This window comes from Caretta caretta, chromosome 8, assembly GCF_965140235.1.
Source record: "Caretta caretta isolate rCarCar2 chromosome 8, rCarCar1.hap1, whole genome shotgun sequence".
Lineage (NCBI taxonomy): Eukaryota > Metazoa > Chordata > Testudines > Cheloniidae > Caretta > Caretta caretta.
This window is the reverse complement of record NC_134213.1, coordinates 72945583-72970724: the sequence shown is the minus strand read 5'-3', so window position 1 is coordinate 72970724 and position 25142 is coordinate 72945583. Positions and strand designations below refer to the sequence as shown.

The following is a 25142-nucleotide window of genomic DNA, read 5'->3' as shown; positions in this document are numbered from 1 at the left end:
AATGAAAACCTCTGTTCAGTATGTCATGGTGTTCAAAAAACAAGCAAAATGTTAGGATACATAGAGAACAGAACAGAAGAAAACATGACCAATATTACAATTATATCATTGTACAAATCAATAGTATACAAAGCCCTAGAACAATCAGTTTAGTTCCAGCAATCCCATCTTTAAAAAGTTATGTTAAAAACAGAGTAGATTCAGAAACAGAAAATGAAAGACGTTATGGCCATGGAAAAAGGAGGAGCAGTGAAAGAGATGTACAAAATAATGAAATGTATAAATCAGCAAAACTGTGTACATGGACAATCGATGAAATTGAAAGAACAAAATCGAAAATTGATCAAATACTTCTTAAAAACACAATTTACCTCTGGAACTCATTGCAACAAGATATCATTGAAATCAGTGCCTCAGTAGGATTCAGAAAGGGATTAGACACAAGCTGGACAATGAGAACATCCAGAGTTACATTTGTTTAAGAAGGGATATAAATACTCATTCTTTAGGGCATAGATCTGATAAGGAACGGTTAGAAAGAAACTTCACTTGGCAGTTTGTTCCATAATAGTCCACTATGGTTTTTCTTGCATCTTCCTTTGAAGCATCTGGACCAGTCACTGTTGAAGACAGGATACTGGACTAGATGAACCACTGGTCTCATGCAGTATGCCTATTTCTATGGCCCTCATTTTCTCTCTCTATGTAGGTATGTAGGAATCACTTCATCCACTAATATAATACAGCCATCTCTGGGTGCTGTTAATAAGCACACAACCAAACTGCACAATGTTTTGAGTCAGGAGATGAATATCACATCAAATTTAAATTATGGGGTGGGGGCAAAAAGCGGAATTTGGCAGATTGTAAATACTCCATATTAGAATTTTGGCCAAGAAATCAGAAATAACACCAGTACTTTTACATGGGATCTTTTAATGACCACATTAGTTTTTTAGTCACAGCAGCACAGTGTCTGAACACCATTCTGGAGCACTGGTTCAATACCAGAAGAAAGGAAAGAATATCATTACTGAGTCATATATGGCTGCCTGCAGCACCCTGGGTGAGGATAGTGGGCCTCCTATCCACTTACTGATCTAACTCAAAATGAAACCAAAAAAGAAGTGGAGGTAATAGAGCCATGCAACCTGTTTGACACAAGATGCAGAAGTGCTCAAAATTATCCTACTTTTGACTTCTAGCTGTGTTGGCAAACTCTGAAAGTTATGTGTATTTGCAAACTTTTTGCAAAACTTTTCCCTCTCTCTGCATAGCTATAAATTTTATTAAACCACTGTTTGTGGTGTATTTCAAGTTCAAGCTTCATTTGATGGGTTAGTTCACAGAGACGAGGTCACATAATGAAAGTCACATGGTATTTCTCCTTTGTCCTTGATTGACTGAAATTCTTCTATGTGATCGGGAAGGTTAGCAGAAGTCATTTTCATTTTGTATCATAGGGGGAGGCTGCACTGATCGAGATAGATTTTTTTATCTTTTTAGCCCTTGGGTCTGTCTGAGTGCAATATGAAGTGGCCTTAGAACACTTATCTTCTGTAATTTCCCTACTGGAATTATTGGCTACTGTGTCATTATTATGGTGGGGAAGGAGCAGGGAGAGCTCAGGTATATAGGAATGAACATTAGGTTGTGACATATGAGACCTGAGAGTTGAGGCTTTATTTTGACTTTATCGCTGAGTCACTCTGTGACTTAGGAGAAATCAGAGAAATCACTTAGGCCAAAATTTTCAAGTTTTAGGTATCCAGTTTGAAAACCTAGGTCCTGATTTTTACACATGCTGAGCACCTGCTATTTCAATTGAAATCAGTGAGAGATGTGAGCACTCAGCACCTCTAAAAATCGAGATCTAGGTGTCTCAAATTGAGCAGCCAAAAATGGATGCATCCAGAATTAATGGAGACTTTTGAACATTTTTACCTTACATTTATTCCTCAAAATACCATCTTCTCCCCACATGCACCTTTTTTGTTCTGCTTCCCAGATGCCTGTTGAATTTGACAAGTGTCATTAGGGAGAAGAACACACACTTCTACATGTGAAACACAACTCTTTTCCCACCAACTTTGTTTAAAAGCTCTGAGAGCCTGCGTAGGAAAATTGGTTGTCTTTTTCTTGACACTCTATTTCATGTTGTATAAGAAGCTTACAAACACAATAACCAACTCAACAGCCAATAATAATTGTTTGCATCAGCAGTGCGGTGGCTGATCACTATTAAATATATTTATTTAATTCTGTTACCTTGACTGCTGGAATGGGCTTCTTGGGAATAAAATGCTTTTTCTCAGGCAGTACAACAGTTGTGGTTTTCTGCTTCAGTTTAATCTTGTTCTCAGCTATTATCTTTTTGCGCTGCTCAAGGTAAGGTCCAAAACTAGGCAGTTTCTAAATTGAAAACCAGAAAATATGCTATTTAGCAAGTATATAAAACGCATAAATGAATATTAACAAAGGGCCAAATCCGAAGGTCTTGCTGAGTGTTGATTCATTTCTTATTCAGGAAGGCTCCCATTGAAGTTGATGGGATTCTTACTAAGAAATGAATAAAACTGAGACATAACTTCAAAATCTGACCTCAAAACAATAACAGAGTTTGAATTATACACTAACATAATACACTAACAAAAAAATGGCTGTACTGCAGACAACATTCAACAAACTCCTAACCTCCCATGGTGCAGTTGTATTGTACACATATAAATATTGATCACCTTGTATAAATAATTCAAACTCAACTTTATTTTTACAGTACATGGAAAGATATGTATTATATATTATATAATCATAAAAGTAAAGATCAGCTTAAGAAACTCCACCATTGTTCAATATTACACCCACTATGATACCCTATTATACTAACTATAGTTTTAAAGGTACATGGATGTGCCCATTGACTTTATAAAGCACACACAGATCCTTGTGATATGATGCCTCGAATCAGGGCCTGTTGTAGTAATGCTAACAAATGCCAAGTGAACACTAAGATGATTTAATTTTATTCATTTCATAATTCTACCTCTATTCACAGTCCTCACTCTCTTTTTAATGTCTGGGCTTGCTTAGACAAATACTGCTGCTGGAAGACATCTCTGAATGCCAAAATGTTCTGTCTCAGCCAACATCCTAGAACTGCTGGTTCAAGTTTCAAAAGATTACTAGAGACCCTCTCACCCACAATCATTTGTCTAGATGGTAGAGATTTGGAAAACTACTGCTTACTAAGTCCGCGTGACCGAGTAAATTGCTGTGAATTAAAAATAACTGAAAAACCTGGTTCCTACTTATGAAACAGAATGAGCCCTGGGAAAACTTGTTTTTTTTATTATTTGAGCGCATTTAAATGGAGTGGATAAACTAAGCTCAGAGTCTAGTCTAAGTGCAATTATATTACAGTAATTAGTATTTAGTAGCGGGGGATAAATATCCTAGATTGTTATCGTGAGCATTAATTCATTGTAATAATTTCAGCATGTCAAGCATGTCCAACTGGAAACAATGTCATCACAATAAATTTAAAGGGACAACGTCAACATGAATTTTTAGAATAAATTCTTAAAAAACATTCCAGGGTTTGACACAGTACCTTTTAGTAGTGTCCTCTGAATAATTTTTAAATACTTTAATTAAAAATAATATTAACAGTTATTCTATTCCCCTGCTGGTATTTACATGGAAAAGTTCCTCACCAGTAATTATTTCCACACAGGAGTCCCACTTCTGGAGTGTCAGCTTCCTCAAGTGACAAAGGGTGGATCTCCCTAAGCTGTTTGGTTTTTGGCACTCTAAGTCTGCTAACTGGCAGTTTGGCACAAGTGTATTTTCTGTTCTCCTGGAACCTTCTCATTTCTCAAGTGTGCTGGAAGCAAGAGTCCTCTTAAAGATCTCATTTATGTACATTGTGTGCATTCCCCAGAATTCAGGAGATGGAGATCATCTCAAGAATGGAAATAAACTTAGGCTTGACAACCCCTACAAAACAGAAACTCTAACTTTGAAGGGAGGTGGGTGAAAGAGCGGAAAATGTGTGTGGCAACTTCAAAGAAGATTTCCCTTTCTTTACAGATGCCAAAAACACAGGAGTCCCATTTTTGGAGAGTAAAGAGTGAGGAATGTTTTACAATTAACTTGTATAAACTTCTGCAAGCAGAAGTAAGAACAGAACTAATATTTACTCCTGGAGGAATTCTGCACCAAAAAATTAAAAATTCTGCAAATGCTATCTGTCAAAATAACACTATATAATCACCCCAGTTTCAATTATTTTGGTAATTTATTTCAAAATACCTGTCAGCAAGTATGATAACAATACAGACACACACAAAAATTCTCCCAGGAGTTAAGGGTTAAAGAAACCCCTATAACAACACAGTTCCTGTTTCTCTGCCCCCTCCACCACAGGGCCCAGTTGTATCCTCCCAACCCCCAAGCCCAGCCACTCATACTCCCTACCTGCCTGAGCCCAATGGGGGGCCCTCCCCGGCCCAGACCTCCTACTCCCCAGAGCCCAGGGATCTAGAGGGAGAAACAGCCTGATGCTGGGTCCCGAGCTTGCACGGTATTTTCTGCGCGCCACCATCTCCTTCCTTCAGGGAATGCTGGGATCTGCAGCTGCCAAGAACCCTCCAGCTCCTCCTCCCCCGCCCCACACCCTGATAGTGTCTCCTACTTGCGAGCGGGGCTCTGCCAGGTCCAGCAGCCCCTAGTGGTGGCCAGCACCACTGCAGCCCATTTCTACGGGGGAAAAAGGGAAATTCTGCGAGCACAACATTAATTTCTGCAAAATTCTAAATTGTGCAGTGGCACAGAATTCCCTTAGGAGTAACATACACCAAAGTTAAAGAAGGCCTGTTCAGAAAAGAGACAACCTGAACAGATAGTGCTGGGGAAGGGAGAGTTTGCATCCTTCCCATCTAAACAATGGGCTCCAAAGATCACAGAAAGATCCCCTATTCTTAGCAATGAACATGGGGCTGTCTGCAAATTGAAAAGACCCAAGGCTGATACCATAGCCTCAGTAGGGCAAATGATGACAGAAACTTTTCTTGCAGTATTGTCAGGCTGTATCAGCTAGAAAAGTACATCTATGGCCTTCAGAAATTTTTGAAACAGTCTTGTGCTGGCTTCTGATTAGTTTCCAGAAGGAATTTAAGGCATTGGTTTTGACCTCTATAAATGATGTAATACCTGTGCAACTGAGAGCCTGCTGCTCCTCTGTATACTACTGATGCAATGGTGGTGCTGAAGATAAAACCTTATGAATGAAAAGGGAAGGGGACTGATAAGACAGCATTTTTGGGAAGGGCGCTTGATTCTTCCTTTGTATAGTTAAGGAATCAATCTTCTGACTTTAAGGGCATGTTGTAAGTCTAATTTATTTTGTCAGGTTTTTAGTGAAGTGGCAGGCTCAGGGATGGATATTTGTTGTTCTGACGATGGACAGCTGCTAAAATCGGATCATCTTTGGGGATGATGAGCAAATCTTTGTGTTGTTGATCCTGAACTTTTACTTTTGCATATTTTTAATATTTGACAAGCTCTAAAAGTTAAAGACAGGAACTGTGAGAATACATGTTAAAATATGAAGTATAAATATATAAAATAATAATTTTGCTGAAAGTGGAAAGTCCACAGTTTGTGTGATTAATTAAGGGTGCAAATTAGAGAAGTGTGAATTATTGAGGCAAAAGCCTTTCTTCATCAAAGAAATGCACAAATCAGTTTTGACATGGAAAGTTTCAAACACTACAATTTACATAGTTGCTGGGTAGAATGGAGAGAGGCCATTTTGAAATGGGTCTAATTTCTCTCGTGCCATAAGGATATTTCTACTGATGTGTTAAATATTAAAAGGAAAAACTGATCATTTCAGTTTAGGGCCAGTGGTAACTCACAACAGATAAACCAAATTTTATCAAACATGCTTTATGATTGATTTTTTTCCCAGTCAGCCAGAGACAATTTCCATCTGAAAATATTACTTTTGCTAATATTCTGAGAGAGTAAAATTAGTATTTCTTTTAACTATAAACAACACCTCACTGCATAGCTCAGGAACTCAGGAAGTGGTTTATAGAGGGTTTCTCTTGCAAATAGTGTACAGACAGTCAGAAAGGTGATAAGACTGCTGATCTTTCAATGCTTTCATTTCAGACAGCTTGGCTTGGAATGCTATTTGAGGCAGTATGCAATTTTTTATTGAACTGAATTATTAGATATGCTAAAAATGGAGCTGTTGAATTAACTACTGGAAAGCTGGATATTTAAGATGGTGATTTCATTAAAGCTGTCACTTCACTTAGAGGGGAACTTTGAAAAAACCCACAAGGTGTTTAGGAATACAAGTCTCATTGAAAGCACATTCACTTGGTCTTGCGCTCCTAAATCCTTTGGGTGCTTTTGAAATTTCTCCCAAGATTTCTTGAATATATGTTTTGAGATATTTTTTAAATTTCCAAAATAAAAATGTAACTAAACTCCCTACAGATCAGGATATTTTTTACATTAATACCTGCACAGAACAAAAGATTCAGTGTGAATATTTGAATTGTTTCATGGATGTGCAATCACTGGACTTAACTGATCAGTTAGAACATATTTTTGCCTCTGTAGATAGTTTATTTCTACTGTAGGGGGTATCAGCAGTGGGGCGGAGGGGAGGGGAAGGGGAGCAAAAAGGGACAGTAAAAGGTATTCAAAATCTCAGTTCATTATTTTCATACCGTAAGATTGTAACTGCCATCCAAAACAAGGCGCTGGAAGTATTATGCTGTACATTTTTAAAGAAAGGAAAAACTTCTTGCTAAAGACTTCCAAAAGCTGCATTGTAACTGATGAACAGTACAAGTCTCTAGCAGCATTGTGATTTTTGTTTCAGTAGTTTCTATAGGGATTCATCATTGATGAATTTGTTCTCACCAGAGAAGCTAAATCCTGCTCATTTAAAGATAACCGTATCTCCCACTAAAACTGTCTCTATCCAGATATAAAAAGCATTACACTGCCAATAGAGAACTGACAACATAATGAATCAACAATGAAACCTTAAGCCAGCAAAGCTTTAAGGTGAATAAGTTTGTTTTGACTATAATGTATTCATGGCTCAATCTAAAGGTAATCGAGCATATTATGAACTAGAAAAAGTGCTCATTCCTAACAGTAAAAGGCAGTGGGTAGCTTACATTTTAAATGGTCATAATGTTGACAGGAGAAGCAGCAAGTAGCCTAAATGGAGAGGAGACACCATGATCTAGTGGACAGCGCACTGGACTGAGAGTCAGAAGACCCAGATTTTATTCCCAACTCTGCCAGTGACCCACTGCGTAACCTTGGGCAAATCACTTCACCTCTCTGTGCTTCTGTTATGTATTGTCTGTTTAGATTATAAACTCATGAAGGCAGGAAGTGTCTCTTGCGCCCTGAGTTCAGTTGGGACCTCTAGGTACTACTATGATACAAATAAAAATAACCACATTTTAAAGAACTGTGCTGGATCTGGTATATTTGTATCCTACTCATATTTTCTTAATATAAAAAGAACACGGAAAAATAATTGTTTTCATAAATAGGATTCTAATAGGGAACAGTAGAGGAAAGACCTCAAATTTATATAAGCAGTCTGTAAACTTCTGGTGATTTAGGAGGAAGAGGGGTTTGTCACAGCTCTTTACAAAACCTTTTTCCATCGTGACTGAAGACATTTTCCATGTCAGACATAACTTCATTTATCCAATTTCCATGACATGAGGGTCTTGTTCTTAGATATGCAGGCACATAGCCATTTATTTTGTAAATTCACCCTGTGCACTTATAAGTTCTAATGATTTTACATGATACCCAGTGATGAATCTCCGTGTATCTGGAAGCAGAATTGAAGTCAAATTGTCTTATTTAGTAAATTTTATATTTTTTCAAGTGTACACATTACTCTGCACATAGCAAAACTGGTGAGAGAGAGCATGACAACCAAAGAAATAAAAGCATCACATCTGCTGAAATGCTAGAATAGCAGAAACAGTCAACATGGTTTTAAAGAGAAAAATATATGGGAGTGGTAGTGACAACTACAGGAACATGGTCCCCCATACTTTGCAATTACATAGCTATGCAAATGGCTGTATAAATCTTCTCTCTGTAAAGTCACTGCATAAATCATTGGCAGCGCTCTATAAATCAACCAAAATGCTGCCTTCTCTGGTTCTTGAGTTTCTCTCCCTGCCAATTTGCTTTTCTGCCTGCCTGTTGCTTTGTTGAGTGCTTTCCCTCACTGAGTCCTCTGCAGCTGCTCCCAGAATGCAGTCCTTGAAAGGACAGAGTGGGAAGCAGAGAAGGGAAATTCTGCTTCCTCCATGAGAGCTGCAAGGAAAACACAGATGGCCAGCACACCTGGCCACCTTCTTACGGGCAGGGGTTCAACTGATCTTGTCAAGGTTCCTCCCCCGCTCTGAACTCTAGGGTACAGATGTGGGGACCTGCATGAAAAACCTCCTAAGCTTATCTTTACCAGCTTAGGTCAAAACTTCCCAAGGTACAAAACATTACACCCGTTATCCTTGGAATGGCCGCTACCACCACCAAACTAATACTGGTTACTGGGGAAGAGCAGTTTGGACGCGTCTTTCCCCCCAAAATACTTCCCAAAACCTTGCACCCCACTTCCTGGACAAGGTTTGGTAAAAAGCCTCACCAGTTTGCCTAGGTGACTACACACCCAGACCCTTGGATCTTAAGAACAATGAACAATCCTCCCAACACTTGCACCCCCCCTTTCCTGGGAAATGTTGGATAAAAAGCCTCACCAATTTGCATAGGTGACCACAGACCCAAACCCTTGGATCTGAGAACAATGAAAAAGCATTCAGGTTTTTACAAGAAGACTTTTAATAAAAAATAGAAGTAAATAGAAATAAAGAAATCCCCCCTGTAAAATCAGGATGGTAGATATCTTACAGGGTAATTAGATTCAAAAACATAGAGAACCCCTCTAGGCAAAACCTTAAGTTACAAAAAAGATACACAGACAGAAATAGTTATTCTATTCAGCACAATTCTTTTCTCAGCCATTTAAAGAAATCATAATCTAACACATACCTAGCTAGATTACTTACTAAAAGTTCTAAAACTCCATTCCTGTTCTGTTCCTGGCAAGAGCAGCATACAGACAGACCCAGACCCTTTGTTTCTCTCCCTCCTCCCAGCTTTTGAAAGTATCTTGTCTCCTCATTGGTCATTTTGGTCAGGTGCCAGCGAGGTTACCTTTAGCTTCTTAACCCTTTACAGGTGAGAGGAGCTTTCCCCTGGCCAGGAGGGATTTCAAAGGGGTTTACCCTTCCCTTTATATTTATGACAGTTCTTAACTGCACTGGCTCCACAAACACCTAACTTACCTGTGGACCAGTAAAAGAGCAGAGTTTCCCCCCTGTGACTCTTAGAAGGTCTGCAACTGTGAAGGCTTCTGCCTGGCTTTGGGAGCTTAGCGAGACAGGCAGCTGGGGGAGAGAAAGCTAAGCGAGTTGGAGCTATGGAGATTCTTGACCAGATTGGGGAGAGGGTTACCAGAGGAATTAGGAAAGGCTGTGGGCAAATAAACTTGGAGCAGAAGGGAAGGGAGCCATGGGAACCATTAAAATTTCAACTAGTTAGGCAGCTGCCCCCACCAGGGGATTCATTAAAATGTAAATCAGGTTTGTGTGGATCACAGCACAAAGTTTTTAAGATTGTCTGTCTCCCACTTGATCATGTGGAAACTATGTATGCCTGATGCACAAATTTTTACCAGTGAACCTGGTTTCAGTTTTATTGTTTCCTCCAGCTGCTTTTGAAAACCTCTTAGACTGTTTCCTTCACAGCAATGTGCGTTTAAGATGGCTGCAGTCCTTGCCACATGATTTAAGTCTAACATGTTGCATAGTACTCCAGACCTTGACGATAATTAAGGCTGCATAATATTTTCCATTCTAACCCCATTTCCAGACTCTTGTAACTTTCAAAAACATCTGCCCTGTATGGTAAAATTTTTCCTGGATTGATGTCTGCCTGAAGATGATTTCCCTCCTCCCTCCCCCCCAAATGTGAGAAAAGTGGTTCTATTATTTCCAAGAAGGAAGAACATGAAAACAGACACATCTCCCAGTATAAAAACAGCTTTATGATGTTTTTGGAAAAAGCTGTTAAGCCAAAAGAGCTATGGGTAGAAAGTTGTAATTTGTCACAGGAAGAGTTGTCACTGAGACAAACTGTCTTTGAGAGTTCTAGTGAAAAGTGGTTTTGCAGGGTCTGAGTTCTGAGCCTTTGAAAATGACATATTGTGCATACACAGAACATTTTGCATGGACTTTTCTTGGTAAGCTCATAAAGTGCACAACTAATGAACACCAAATATCAATGACAGTGGAAGAAATGAAACTGATTAATATTAATTCTTATTCTTTTGGACTAGATTCTCTTAAAAGCCATGGCCCTTTTATCTGGCAGTGGAAAAGGACCATCAACTGGCTGAATTACCACAGCTGGGGACTCCCACAGAACAGAGGTGTTATCCATCTGGCATAAGAGTTGTGTAGGGTCCGCATAGCCAACTCATACAAGCCATCCCTAGCCTCAAATAAGCATAGGAAATGTGCAGGAGGCAAGTCAAGGAGGCATGGCAGGAGCATGCTGCTCTTGAGCAGTCTCCAACTGACAGACAGCTCCTTGGTGCTATAGACTAGATCCCCAAAGCTGCTCTAAACAATGGCCAGGCCAGGGCCAGCACAGTGCTGCAAACAGCTCCTTTGTAAGCTCCTTACCCCTACGATGCAAAGCAGTACTGGGCAGAGCAGAAAATGTGTCCTTTGAATTCAGCAATTCACACACTCTCATTGCCCTGTTTCTCTATGCTGAATCTTCATTTAGACTACTGTCCTCATGGAGGAAGAAATTACTTTCAGAATAAAAGACAGAAGAAAAGGCATTCTGAAATTCTTTACAGAGTATTATGCCTTTTAGTTATTTTGTTATTCTTTGAGTTTTCTCTTTGTACCTTTGTTTTATCTGCTTTGTCATCATTTCTTTCTAAATACTATACAACTGTTCCTCAGATGCTTGTTTCTTGTAATCTCTATTCTCTAAACGTTGTGTGGATACCATTTTGTCTGTTCTCTAAACCATGTTTATCACAAACAGGTGAGCTCACCCCCCATCCGCTACAATTCTGAGATCTGGACACAAGACTAAATGCCACTTTAGTCTGTATTTTAGGAAACCACATTATCATGGTCTCACAATGATGTATATAGCACCACTTTTGTGCCTGGGTGTTATAGCTGCTATTTTAAATAACTGCATACAATTATTCTCTTGTATCCTGTTTTTTCAGTCTTTGCCAGCATTTTCTCCATGAGTTAGACATCACTACCCAGTTATTCTCTCTGTTGTGACACAGCTGTTTTGTTTTTACACCACTTTATATGGAGAAAAGTGAAAGATTTTAGGATTCCTGGTTGCTGTAGTGCAGCAAAATCTTTATGTTCCACAGCATAAAGTTTCTCTAGCATGAAATATTCATTAGATTAAAAAAGGAGTTAACATAGCAAACTTCTGTGCTTACAATCAAAAGCTTTAATAACATGGATGCAAAAGTGTTACCTTCAAAGGGGGCGGAGGGGGGAGGAGGAGCAGAAGATAAAGATTTGAGCACATTACTGTGCTTCTTCATGAACATCTGGCAGTCTGTCATTTAATAGACAACAACATCTTCTCTAAACAGAAGAGACTTGAATTCATCAGGGATTCCTGTAGTACAGTATGTGCTTAACTTAAGTACCTGCTTTCTGTGATTTCCATAGATTATCATATTCATGATACTGTGGAGTGAAAGCATTCTTCTCACTCCCTAACCAGAACATGAAAAAGAAATTAAAATATTGACAGGCACTTTGCCTCTAGTTTGTTGGACATGTAAGAAAAGGACTCTCCACCCATTTATGCTAATGAAATTCTGTCAGCTAAGCAGCACTGTACCAAGGATGACAGCAGAATGTCTATTAATAAATAGCTGACAGGCTAGCAAACACAACTGTATTCAAGTGGTTTCTTTCAATAAACACAGATCAATTGTGCCTTAGAATTGGGAATGCTTTGTGTAAATACCAGTTTATCATCTATTTGTACCTAAAAAAAAATCCATTAACCCAAGATTCAAATTTTTTTGGATGGGATACATACTACACATATGCACACCTGGCTTATGTGCTGGTGATATTGATGTAGTAAACTGCACTGCCAAATGAAAAACAATAATTACTATACACTTTTGACTGCCCTACCTGCCACCCTGGTCATTAATTCTGATGTTCAGATACCACAGTGATGGGCACCCTTATAAAACCAACCACTGTCATGGCTTTAACCTTCCCTTTCTGAGGCAAATTTACTGAGGAGATGGTAGTTTACTAACTCCAGCAGCACCTAATATCTGTGAGTATTCTGGGCCTTTTCCAAACAGGTTTCAGACCAATTACAGTATGAAAGTGGTAAATCAGAGTAAAAATCTCTTTATGTCTATTGGCAAAAGACACATATCCATGCTGATACTGCCAGTTCTGTTTGGAGCACTGTCAATCATGAAATTTCCTTGTCTAGGCCCACAATAACTGGGATCCAGTAGATTTGGTTAGCTGGTAGGAGTTTTAGTTTCCCCGAAGGGTGATCACGAGAACATACTAGCATTTTACCATTGAGATTCCAGAAGAATGGACTCCTGTAAAGCTCAATGCTGGCACCAACTTTATTTAATGTGTTCACCAATGACCTACTGAACATCATCTCTGGGCAGTTCATGCATGCCAATGATAGCTGTTATAGAGTTTTGTAACCTGTTCCGAATCCAGTGGGACATGATTATGTGTCACAATTGGAACAGATTGGAAAATAACTCTACCCTCTTGGGCTCAGGTTGGGTCGCCTCTGGTGACCTTTTCCAGCCCTTGAGTTCATGTGGCAGCAGCCTGGCCCCAAATCTTTCCCAAAGATCTGCATATGGATAGGGGTCGGGAAGTCACCCATATGTGCAATCTCACTGTGGCTGCACAAAGTCGGGGAGAGTTGACTTTGATACATCATAATGTCCTGTCCCTGGATCCATGAAGAGCATACTGTACAATCATGAAGCTGTTTGAAAGCAGGACAGGGGGACCAGTCTCTTCCCTCAGAAATCTGAGAATCCATACAAAAGTTAATACAATTTCAAAATGTATTAACTTTTGCATGAAGCTCCTCCTACAGCAGAAACCTTGTAAGTACAGCTGCACCAGAACCATTCTGTCAAGGGAGCAAGAAGACTGAGGCAGTGGAGAGCATCTATATAGATGTCCCTGGGCCTCTGGCAGACCCCGTGAAATCCACATGTTCTGAGGGCCATTCCATATGGCTTTGACTACACTAGGCAAAGAATCCATGGCTGACCAGGGTGTCAAGAACAGTTGAACTATTGCTGAACATGGTATAGCTACAAATTTAGCTAGTGACAATCTATGTTCAGTGACAGATATGTTCCCTGGTGTAGATAAGACTTGTTTGTGGTTGAGGGGGAGTGTACCGTTTCAACTTTAAAGAACAATCAGGTGGAAACTCCACAAGGGGACCATCGTTTCTTCCTCCCTGAACGTGTGTGGCTTTTTTTTTTTTTTTGTGTAGGGGAATGATTTGGCCAAGACTGTAAACAGCAAAGCACCTCAGCACATCTAGAATTAAACTCCACTTTTTCCTGGTAGATTATATAACACTCTCTCTCTCTATATATATAATATAATACTAATAGACTATTTAAATGCAAACCATTACTAATAATTCCTAAGTAAACCTTCTTCCACTTCAGAATCATTGTAATCCATCTCTTATGCTGGATAAACTGCTGTACTTATCCTGCTTACTGCACAGGCTATAATGCTTCTCCTTATTCATCTCTCATACACAGTAATCCTTCTACCTCTACTTTACAGATTTCTAATTTAAATGTAAAATATTCACTGCAGACAAAAGAGTCCTAGTATAAACAATAACTCTTATGGTTAAGACTGAGGCGCTTACCATTGTCTTTTAAAATCTTTCAGGCACAAATTAGACAATATGGTGATTTTAATCATCAGTTGATTATCTGACCTCATCTACATTTTATGCTAACATTCGTGCAGAAATAAGCCCTAAGAATGACATTTAGCGGCAAGTCCAATAGTCTCTATTTAGTCAGAAATCCTACTGAAGGCAGAGGGAGCAGAATTAAGAGAAGACGGTGAACATTTTCCCATGATTTTTGTTGTTATTGTTTCATGTGGGCAATTTTATGCCCCACAAAAATTGGTTTCCTGGGAAAATTGACATAATTGGCTATTTTGATTGATCATATAAAATATGAACTGTTGAAGCAATCATTTGCTTGGTTTCTGCAATTTTTTGGTAGGAAATATCTTTATTTGAACTAAAATGACCAATTTTTGAGCAAAAAAAAATGAAGAATAAACCTTTTAGTGAAATAAGCACATTTTCAAGTTCATTACAAATTTTGAAAAAAACACAGATTTTGAAGTTTTGCCTTTCATTGAACATTTATTTCATACATCTCCAAATGGGAGTTTACATGAAGAGAGTATTAGGACAGAAGGATTTGGCCTTTTTTCATTATTTATATTGCAGAGGCACTCAGGACCCCCTCTGTAATAGACACACCTAGAACAAAAAGGCTGACTATTCTTTCATTCTATTGCACAGGTTAAAGCTGTGACTTTCTTCACAGATGATGAGTGAGTCATTGGATAACAACAGGAATTAAATTTTGTCTAAATAGAAGTTATTGGGATAAAGGCTGCACTGACTGATACCCTATATAAGCATAATAAAGTCACTGAGACTGATTCTGATCACAATTATATCCTTTTTATCCTGGTCTAAAATAGCTGAGTTCAGTAAAACATCCTTCATTTACACCAGGAGGAGAATCAGGCCCCTTTACTTCACTGGGGTTGCACAGAATGTCTGTCATTGCAAAGTCTGGGAATTATCTTCAGGCCATCTTACCGTCTTCTGGAATACAATAACATATCCTGATATAAGACAATTGTGTGTCAGTTTAGCTCTTGTAAGTCATTCTACACTTTTTCTAAAAAAACGTACAGTATGGTGCTAATGACAGTTCAGAATGGTATGCCCCCTACAGCAATTTATGGGGAAAGAAGCAGCTTAACCTAACCCTGGGGTCAAAGAACAAATGGATAGTGTTTTATAATATAGCTGACTTATTGTGGAATTCAAACTTCCAAATGTGGTTGAACATGAATAAATACAGTGGTCAGTCAGGATAAATTATTCAGTTTAATTGTTTTGCATTATTAATTACGAATACCAGGAAAAAGATTCTTTTCAGTATTTTGTAATTGTCAAAGGTGCTTAGAGCCATTTAAAAATAGCATATATTGTTAACAAACCTAGTTAATGCAAGAAGAAAGTAAAATCTTTTAAGTACTTTAGAATACCGTATGTGCAATTTCAGCTAAATGTTGAGATTTATCCATTGTTAAACATTAATTTTTGTTGAGTGTAAAAGGGGAAAGGGTCATTCATTTAACAGATTTATTCATATAAGGATCCCCTAATAAATTCTGCATGAGAGTCAAATGCATTGGTGCAAAAGCACATTAATTTTGTTAACTGATAAATTAGTGCCTATTCATTTTAAAACTGAATGTAGTTTATTTGTACTTTAGTAGCTATTGTTAACACCAAGTACATGCTTTTTATGCTTATTCTAAATAAATCAGATATTCATTTTTATTGACAATGCAATTCAGGTTATGTATCAGATTTCTATTATAAATCCCTAGTTTTTGAGGGATTATAAATTTGCAAGGAACAAGGGGTGAGGGGATAAGAAGCCAATTCCAGGATAAAGCTTTGCCTCATATGGAACTTTCACTACTTGCACGCTGTGGGATGAATGTGGGCCATGAAAGACAATGAAGAGATTTAATTTGTTTTCACTGTATTCTGCCATGGGGGGCATATTCCATACCTCTCTTCATGGATTTAGAGGAGCCAGGCAGAGGACAATGCTGTTGTATTGTTATCTGGTTCTGCAATGTTGGGTTTGGGGAAGTGTGGGGGAGGAGAGTGCTGAATTTGGAGACATTCTGCAAGGAGGAAGTGTGGACCCTTTGTTTACTGTGGAGCCCAAATCTGCAGGACCTCACTATGCCCCATCACATAAAGTAGGTTGAGGGGAGGAGTAAGAATGGGGCCAGTGAATCCCTTAATCAGAAGCCCCCTGGCTCCTGCACCAGGGAAGGCTGCAGATGCTACTGAAGGCCTGAAGATTTAATGGACTGCACTTCCACTGTCCTCAGAATTCCTCATCAATATACCTACAGCAAACATGGCTGCTTCTATATCAGAATACTCTGCCTACTGAACTCCATTTTCTCACCCCCCTCCCTCCTCTTTGCCTTTGAGAAAGACATAGCCCTCCACTCTCCCTCTATGGATATGCCTATGCTACAGGTGGAAGTGTAATTTCCAGCTCAGGCAGATGTATCATGCTAGCTCTCGAGTTAGCATGCTAAAAAGAGTCATGTAGCTGCGGTGCTAGCCACCCAATGACACTCTCATCTGAAACCCTAAGTTCATAATCCTGCTGCCCCAGCCACATTGCTATTTTTAACACACTAGTTTGATCAGAGCTAGTGTGGGTATGTCTACTTGAGCTGGAAATTACCCTCCAGCACCAATGAAGACATATAATAATTTTTCGATTAAACTGTATTTAGGCTGGGATTTTCAAAGGATTCTAAGAGACTTAGGTGTCCAAATCCCCTTGAATATCAATGGGAGTTGGGCACCTAAATCTCTTAGGCTCCTTTGAAATTTTCAGTCTTAACATGTGGTGTTGGGTTGGATGACAATGTGGGGTGGATCATGTCTATTATGAGCATAAGCATAGGGAGTTATGATCCCTAGTAGTACCAATAAGAATTAAGTCCTCCAGCTCCTGTGATTTGCTAAACTTCTTGGCATCAAAGCCATATGCTTTACTTAACTTCCTCAATAGTTCTGGGGCTGGCACCACTGTACAGTTTGAATGTCTTCCCAGGGAAATAAAAATTGGTATCCCTCACTTTTGACAGAATCATAGAAATGACGGCTAGGAAGGGATCTCGAGAAATTAATCAAGTTCAGCCCCCTGCGTTATGGCAGGACCAAATAAACCTAGATCATCTGACAGCTGTTTGTCCAACCTAAGCTTAAAAACCTCCAGTGATGGGGATTCCACAACTTCCCTTGGGGGCCTTTTCCAGAATTTAACTACCCTTATAGTTAGAAAGTTTTTTTCCTAATATCTAACCTTAATCTCCCTTGCTGCAGATGAAGCCCATTACTTCTTGTCCTGCTTTCAGTGGACATGGAGAACAATAGATCAGAATTCTCCTTATAACAGCCCTTAAAATGTGTGAAGACTGTTACCAGGTCCCTTCTCAGTCTTCTTTTCCCAGTTGTTTTAACATTTCCTCATAGGTCAGGTCTTCTAAACCTTTTATCATTTTTGTTGCTTTCTCCAATTTGTTCACACAGTATTCCAGCTGAGGCCTCGTTTGTCCTTCTCTGGACAAGAGAGTCTTACTCTGGAGAAAAGAAGACTAAGGTGGGACGTGCTAACAGTTTTCAAGTACATAAATTGTCATTACAAGGAGGAAGGAGAAAAATTGTTCTCTTTAATCTCTGAGGATAGGACAAGAAGCAATGGGCTTAAATTGCAACAAGGGCAGTTTAGGTTGGCCATTAGGAAAAACTTCCTAACTGACAGGGTGGTTAAGCACTGGAATAAATTGCCTAGGAAGGTTGTGGAATCTCCATCATTGGAGATTTTTAAGAGTAAGGTAGACAAACACTTGTCAGGGATGATCTAGATAATACTTAGTCCTGCCTTGAGTGCCAGAGACTGGACTACAAGACTTCTCAAGGTCCCTTCCAGTCCTATGATTCTATTATTCTCTGCTTGTAGGAGAAGCCATTTGATTAGCTTGGTGTGCACCTGCAGAACATATGCAGGAAATAGCTGAGGAAAGTAGTTTTGCATTTAGTTCTGACAGTAGGATACATATGACCATTTTTATCTCTTCTGGGCATGAGTTCTATAATCTGGGTCCAACTCCTAAGAACCTTGTATACCCTCTGAATGCAAATATAAAGGGATAACCAGCTGGTGCTTGTGACTCGTTGCTGAACAGTTCTCTTTTAGGTCATATTGTATTTTGTTTGTTGTAAAACTACACAAAATGCCATCTTGATTAATTTAAATTTCTTAAAAATTCTAACCAGATCTGAAGATAAATAGTCTACAAACCATTTAAAATAATTATATAAAATTTCTCCTGAATAAAATAACCATAACTCATTACAAAAGTTACAGATTCATTAAACGAATGCAAACTTTTTCTGCATCTCCATCTAGTAACATTGAGATGCCAATGCTTAGATACCAAAGTGATAGATACTATATAAAATCCAAAAGTAGACGGAGAAGTGTATATTAGAATCAAGTTTTCAGATCTTCCACAAAACCTCTCTTGAATATCTAGCTATCTTCTAGAAGTGACATTACAACATCCGTATTCTAAAATCCTAATTTGATTAGATTTTCACTGAAGACAGTCAATCGAAGAACTAGATTTTAAAAAATTTAACAAGCAAATCATCTGAGTAAGAAAATAAATATAACATGCATACATTTGTGCGCATTCCAAAAAAGTTACATTTTCAATTCCTATAATAGCTGTGAGATGAGTTTTGAATATTTTATTAGTTGACTTCGCAGATTTGTGTAAACAGTTATGCAGGCATGTAATCAGGCTCAGTTTCTCCATTTTTAGAAGGCTATGATATTAGGCCATTCTCTTAGATATTGGACATGCACTCCTTAAGTATAAATAATTAACATACTGTGATAGAGCAGGGCCAGAGAGCAGTCGGAGGGAGATATATAAGCCCTATGTTGATCAAGGCCTGGTTCCCTGTAGACTAGGGAAAGGTTACTACAGGTCAATTGGAGTACCTGTAGCCAATTAAGGCCCTGTCAGAGAGCTAATAAAAATCCCCTGCTTCAGTCAGACAGGGGAAGAAAGAGAGATGACTAGAGTTTGGAGGAGTATTGCTGTGAAGTGGAAGACCAAAGGACTAGAGAAAAGGAGACCCTGCCCAAGCAGAGCAGGGGGACTCCCCCTAGCATCAAGGACCAAGGGTAACCCTACCCAAGGGAGAAGAGGGTAAGAAGCCCGTGGAGCTGAAGAGGCTGGGACTCAGAATAGGGAGTGGACCCTGACCCCTTCCCTGCTTCCTTCCTCTCCTGCCTTCCGGGGGCACTAGCGGAGGCCGTGGCACCCAAGAACAGGGACATGAGGTGGCGCCCCACCCCACCAAGGAAAAGCACAGGACCCACCACAGTAGCATGAGCTGTTTGCCACAATATATAAACATTTGCTTTCTTCTTTGCTTTGCGATGTGTGCTCATTGAAGTATTTCATGCAATTAAACAGCCATATGCACGAAGCAGAAAACAATATATATGTATAAGAAAAACAATTTCTGCCCTGCTCCTGCAAACACTGACACACAGGCTGAAATTTAAACGAGTACCTCCATTGATTTCAACGGGACTACTCATATGCTTAAGGTTCAGCACCCGAGTAAGAGTCTGGAGGATCAGGGCCATAGATCTCATGGTAGAATACTAAGTTTAGCCCTCAAGTGTGTGTGCATAGCTCCAGCAGACTTCATTACAGGAGTTATATAGCTGCACACTGAAAAGCAGAATTTAGCCCAGAGTGTACATTTTTTTGTACTGTTTAAAAGAACAAGACATGTCTTCAGCTTGTCAGCATTCACATAGCTCCTAAATAATACACTTTATTTTGGATGAGTGATCATAGGAGTCCTGTAGTGCTTGTATATTCAAAAACATAGTATTTTAAAACACATCTTCATTTAAATTGTAAAAAATGAAATGATTTTTATTTCTTTAGGTAATTTAGGTAACCTTTTTGAGGTTGTGCCAGATATTTATAGTGATTCAATCTAAAGCTTCTGTAAAAATCATCCATGGCTACTGCAGCTGTAAGATGAACAGAAAAACAAATCTGCTACTTCTGAGAACAGAATCTCTAAGTTAATGCTATGTACAATAAAACTACTTCTACAAAGACTTCAGCTGATGTAATTTCCCTCTCTACAGGTGATACATGTCTTCTGTGTGTCTGACTTTTTTTTCCCCTTCATCTTACAGAGATCTGATGCATTTACCTATAGCCCCTATGGATATCCGGAACTGCTTGAATTGTGCCCAGCCTCAAATGGTTCCAAAGGGCAATTTCAGGAGCCAGGGCCCAATGTCAAAGCTGGATTAAGGCAATCCATGGCTTTAACCCCCACATCATGATCTCCTCCCCACCCCTCTTGAGGAGGTAGTGGCAGGAGCCATTCTCACAAGAGCTGACTGGTGGAGGTCATGCCACCACTCCTGTCTGAGCAAGCTGAGGCCTTCTACCTTTCTCTATCACCATCTTCTGTCTTCAGGTGAGCAGAGGGGCATCCTGGAGGAACGGTAAGTCAGATACCACCCACCCAAGCAGAGACTGTGTATGTGTATGTGCGGGAGCCCTGCTGACACCATTCCATCAGAGCCACAATGAGGTGGCAGCAGAAAGTCACACACTAAATAATCATCTCTGAGTTGGGGGCCTCCAGAGTAGTAGGTTTCAGTATTAACAACCCACTAAATTAAGTGGGACAGTTGGCAACTCTGCTTTATCATTTCAGGTTGTCTGTAGACTGAGGCAGACATTGTTCAGTGTTCAAGTGTAAAAAGAGAGACAGCCAACACAGTGCAACCTTAAGGTTTTATTCTTTCCTCCTCAGATGCTGTTCTCTCACATAAAATACTTCCTGCAACAGAATTCTTTAAGTTCTTATACTATAGAACTCCTATGGGGAAACTTTATCATCACATCCCTTTAGTCACCTTTAGCTGAGATAGCAAAATTTAACACAAATCCCATAACCTTCTTTACTACTTAACATTCTATTAGACCCCCTGCCAAGTCTGTGTGTGTGTGTATATATATATATATATACACACACACACACACTATATATAAAAAAAAGAAACTTAACATTAACTCTTTGTAAATTGATTAACTCAGAAGTTGCTTGGCAACCAAGGATTTTCCCCTGGGCTTGGGTGGTGGGTTCTTCTTTCACACCTTATTATTGTACAAAAGCTTATGTATACTTTCGAAGCACTTTGATGCTGGAGGGAGTGAGAAACTTTCTTGTGACAACAAGAGACTGCCTGGTACTTGGCTTTTCTGGTGGTGTGGTGTTTTGAGAGTCTGTCTAGATATCAATTGATTTGCTCATTGGCTTGTGTTCCTTTCATGTCCTGCTGCTCAAGTCTCAGTGAGTGCATATTTCACCATCCTCCATGTCCATGTCTTAGAGGGCACATGTACTGGCAGTTTTGACAAAATATATGCCCACCCACTGCTTCAGTATATGAATGAGGATTTATCTGTTCAATACATGTAGTCTGCTTCAAGGTGCATGATTATCCTGAAGAAACAGTTTGCTTCTGACAGGGTCTCCAGGTTGTAGTTCTGGCAGGTCTTTAGCCTGTTGGTCATAGTAGACTTTACATATCTCTCTTCCTTTTTGTGTGCTATTCCTTCTACCACTGCTGGTTGTAATGATGCTGGAGCTATAGGGTTGGGTGTCTTGACTACAAATGTTGTACTGAGCTACTATTAATGACTCCTGTGGAGTGTCTCCCCATGCAAGGATGGCTTGCTTTATATTTTCTTTGCTTTTTTCACCTCTCTTTAATAGGGTCTGAGCAATTTTAACTGCTGATTCAGCTTTGCCATTTAATTAGTTGATGATGATGCGATATGACTGAATTCCCATTCCCAGGAAAATTGCACAAACTCACTGCAAGTAAACAGGGGTCTGTTGTCTGAAACTACAGACTTTGGGATACCATGCCTGCTAAAATGTTTCATTGCTTTGTCTACAATGGACACTGCAGTAGGGTTCTGACAGTTCATCTAGTTCCTAAAAGTATGAATAGAAGTTTACGATAATGAGATAGTTTATGTGGTTTGCAGGGAAAAGGTCCATTGCCACTCTGCTCCAAGATCTGTTGGGGATTCTGTGTATTCTCAATATTTCTTTTTGCTTCTTGGCCTGCATTTCCCCATTTATATTACAACTGCTTATCAGGTCTCAAATATCCTTGGTCATGTTTGGTCAGCATAAATGTTTCTGGCTGTCCAAATATATGCTTCTAATGCCAGAATGGCTGCAATGTATCCTTGAGAAAATTTCCGTCTCAATGATCTGGGTATTATGATTCAACTATCTTCATATATGATACAATCTTGGATGCTCAATTCATTTTGATAATTACAGTATTTTTGGGAAGCAAGATAAGACTTCTTCTCTGATGTCTGGCCATCTAGATAGAATGATGGATGGGAACACTTGTAGATCTTTGTTTTGTATTGTATCTCAGATTATTTCTAGTACTTGTCTTGAAAATGGCACATAACCAACTTGTTGATGCTTTTATGTCTTTCTGTGTTTTCTGTATTTCTGTCAGGTTCAAAATCTCATATTCTTGTTCAATTACTGTATTTTCATGCTGCAAGGCTGCTCTGGATAAGAAATCAATATGTACATCTCAGTAGTGAGCATCTTTCTTGTAGTGAGCATCTAAGTTGCAGTTTCAGTAGCATGCACGGAATGTATTTTGGGATGACTAGCTGTGGCTCTTTAAAAATGCTCTCTAATAGTTCATGGTCACTTTCTTTTTGAACGGTTTCCTGTGCTTGAACATACTGGTCAATGACACTTCACATGCAAACAAGTATTGAAGGACATTCCTTTTCAATTTGGGCACATCTTCGTTCCTTTGGGGATTGTGACCTTGGTATTAAAGCTCACAGTGCCTGGTAATTGTCAGTTTAGAAACAGTCTGAAACACAGCTTCCACTAGATGTTTGTAGTATAATCTTCAGATGGACTCTTTGAGCCTGTGGGTCAGCCTTCCACTTGTCAATATGATGACATCTCTCTGAGTCCAAAGCAAGATGACTTCCTCAAGAAGGGGTACCAATAAACTGAGAGTTCTATTTCTGTTAGCCTCTTGCAAGCTCTGTATCTCCATCAGGAATTTCCTCTGGAAGAGGTATAACTTATATTCAAATAGCCATTACTGCTTCTGTGGGCTGGTCCTCAAATTCAGCTACCTCTTTCTCCTCTAGTTATACTGCCATCCCACTTTCTCATAGCATCACCAGGATAGAACATTGGAATCGGCCCCTTTCTGGCACTGGTGGATCTGGAAGTTGTCTCTTTAACAACTACTCAGTCATAGTTCCCTCTGGAGATTGTAACTGTAGAATCCAATAGTCATAGCCAATCAGTTCATAACAACAACTTTGACCTATAAAGATAGGGGTGGTGGAACTAATCCTCGTTCTCACAACTTACCAATAGGTCTCTTCTGGTAGCACGGTAACCATGTCCCCACCAAAGCAGGGACCAGCTATAATAGCTTACCCATTCGGTCACTATCACAGAGGTAATCAGAAAACAGGGTAGCATAACTGGTAGCAATGTCTATGGTGACAGGCTGGTCAGATCAAGGAAAAGCAAGCACAGATGACTTGACAAGGACATCTTTTGGTTGATATATGGCTTTTTCACAGTTCAGTTGAACTGACGACGTTCTTTTATTCTCTGCAAGTAAGTGCTAGGGTTGTACAAGGACTTTGACTACAAAATCAGTTGCACTTCCTCAGATGAATCTCAGGGAGGTCAAACAAATCTTACCCAGGATTTATAAGAAGGTGGGCCCTTTTGAAGGTTGCAGTGTATGATGTTCAGATAGACCAGATAACTCCAGGGTCAAGCGCAATTTGCAAGTAAACCTTCGGAGCTGAAGTGGAACACTCACATCAATGATCTTAGAGCATCATAAAGAGGCTTGGCAAAATTAGATTTTTATTGTTTTCTATTTTTGATGGATAATATTGATGCTTATTTTTAATCTTTTTATTTTTATCAGTTTAAATTTTCACGGTTGTGGGGAATTATGGGGGGTCAGAAAATTAATGACAGTTGACATTCAGATTCAAAAAATTAAGGCTTTATAACTGTTAAAACACAAAGTGTCAACATCACATGAAAGTACATATCCTAAAATCAAACTATAATAAGTTTTCAAGCAGCATTTCTTACTTTGTCTATCGGTAAATTTAGATTATCAACTAAAATATTTTTTCATTGGTTTGTGTGTGTCTGGGGAAATGGACATTTACTGATATTTACCAATACACACCTAATTCTTCTGAATCTACTCCATAAATATGGGCAATGGGCATCCCCAGCAGCAGCACTCTCATAGCCATCATCTAGGGATGAAGGTGAATGTGCAAATTTGCCAGCCCAACCGCAAAACAGCTGCAGAAGGAAGCTACTTTGCTTTTTACTAACATGATTTTGTTTTCCTAAAGAAACCCTTATAAAGGTCCTTATGAAAACATAAACTGTATCACTAGAGTTGATGAATTTTCCTATTTTATTAACTTTATTAACTAACATTTTAGAGAGGAACTGTTTTCCAGATGACAACTGTGGGGACAGTTTATCCATAGAACAATACCCACTTTTGGTCACTACATCTTTGTCCTAATCTGAACTGATGGCTCACATCACATCCAGTCCTGCTAGTCCGGTTGTATCTCCGGTATTTTAAATTGAGTTAGTTATTTTTATACTATTTTTGATGAGAAAAACATGGTTATATGAACTATGTTTTCCTAGAATAAGCAAAACATTGCAAAAAGATAAATATCAGAAAGCAGTTTCATATTTATTTTCACATAGCTAAAACTAGGTAATTTCTTCAATACACCAACAAATACGTAAGCTTCCTTTAAACAACTATTTACTGGGATAGTTAAAAACTAAACTCAAATATTTTCATTTTCTTCATACTAAAAAGATTTCTAGCTCTTCATGACTGCTACATTCAAAAAGAA

The 25142-nt window shown here is 39.0% G+C and overlaps 1 protein-coding gene across 8 annotated transcripts in view; it reads right to left on the bottom strand.

The window, feature by feature from the left end:
- DPYD (dihydropyrimidine dehydrogenase) overlaps positions 1-25142 on the bottom strand; it is a 656679-nt gene that overhangs the window by 13979 nt on the left and 617558 nt on the right. For 7 of the 8 annotated variants that reach the window (XM_075131602.1, XM_048859648.2, XM_075131603.1 and 4 more), the window contains one exon: positions 2269-2412. In XM_075131602.1, the coding sequence (XP_074987703.1) occupies positions 2269-2412 (144 nt within the window). Of the gene's footprint in view, positions 1-2268; positions 2413-14664; positions 15082-25142 lie in introns of those variants that run through there. The other variant, XM_075131606.1, reaches the window with a different exon arrangement.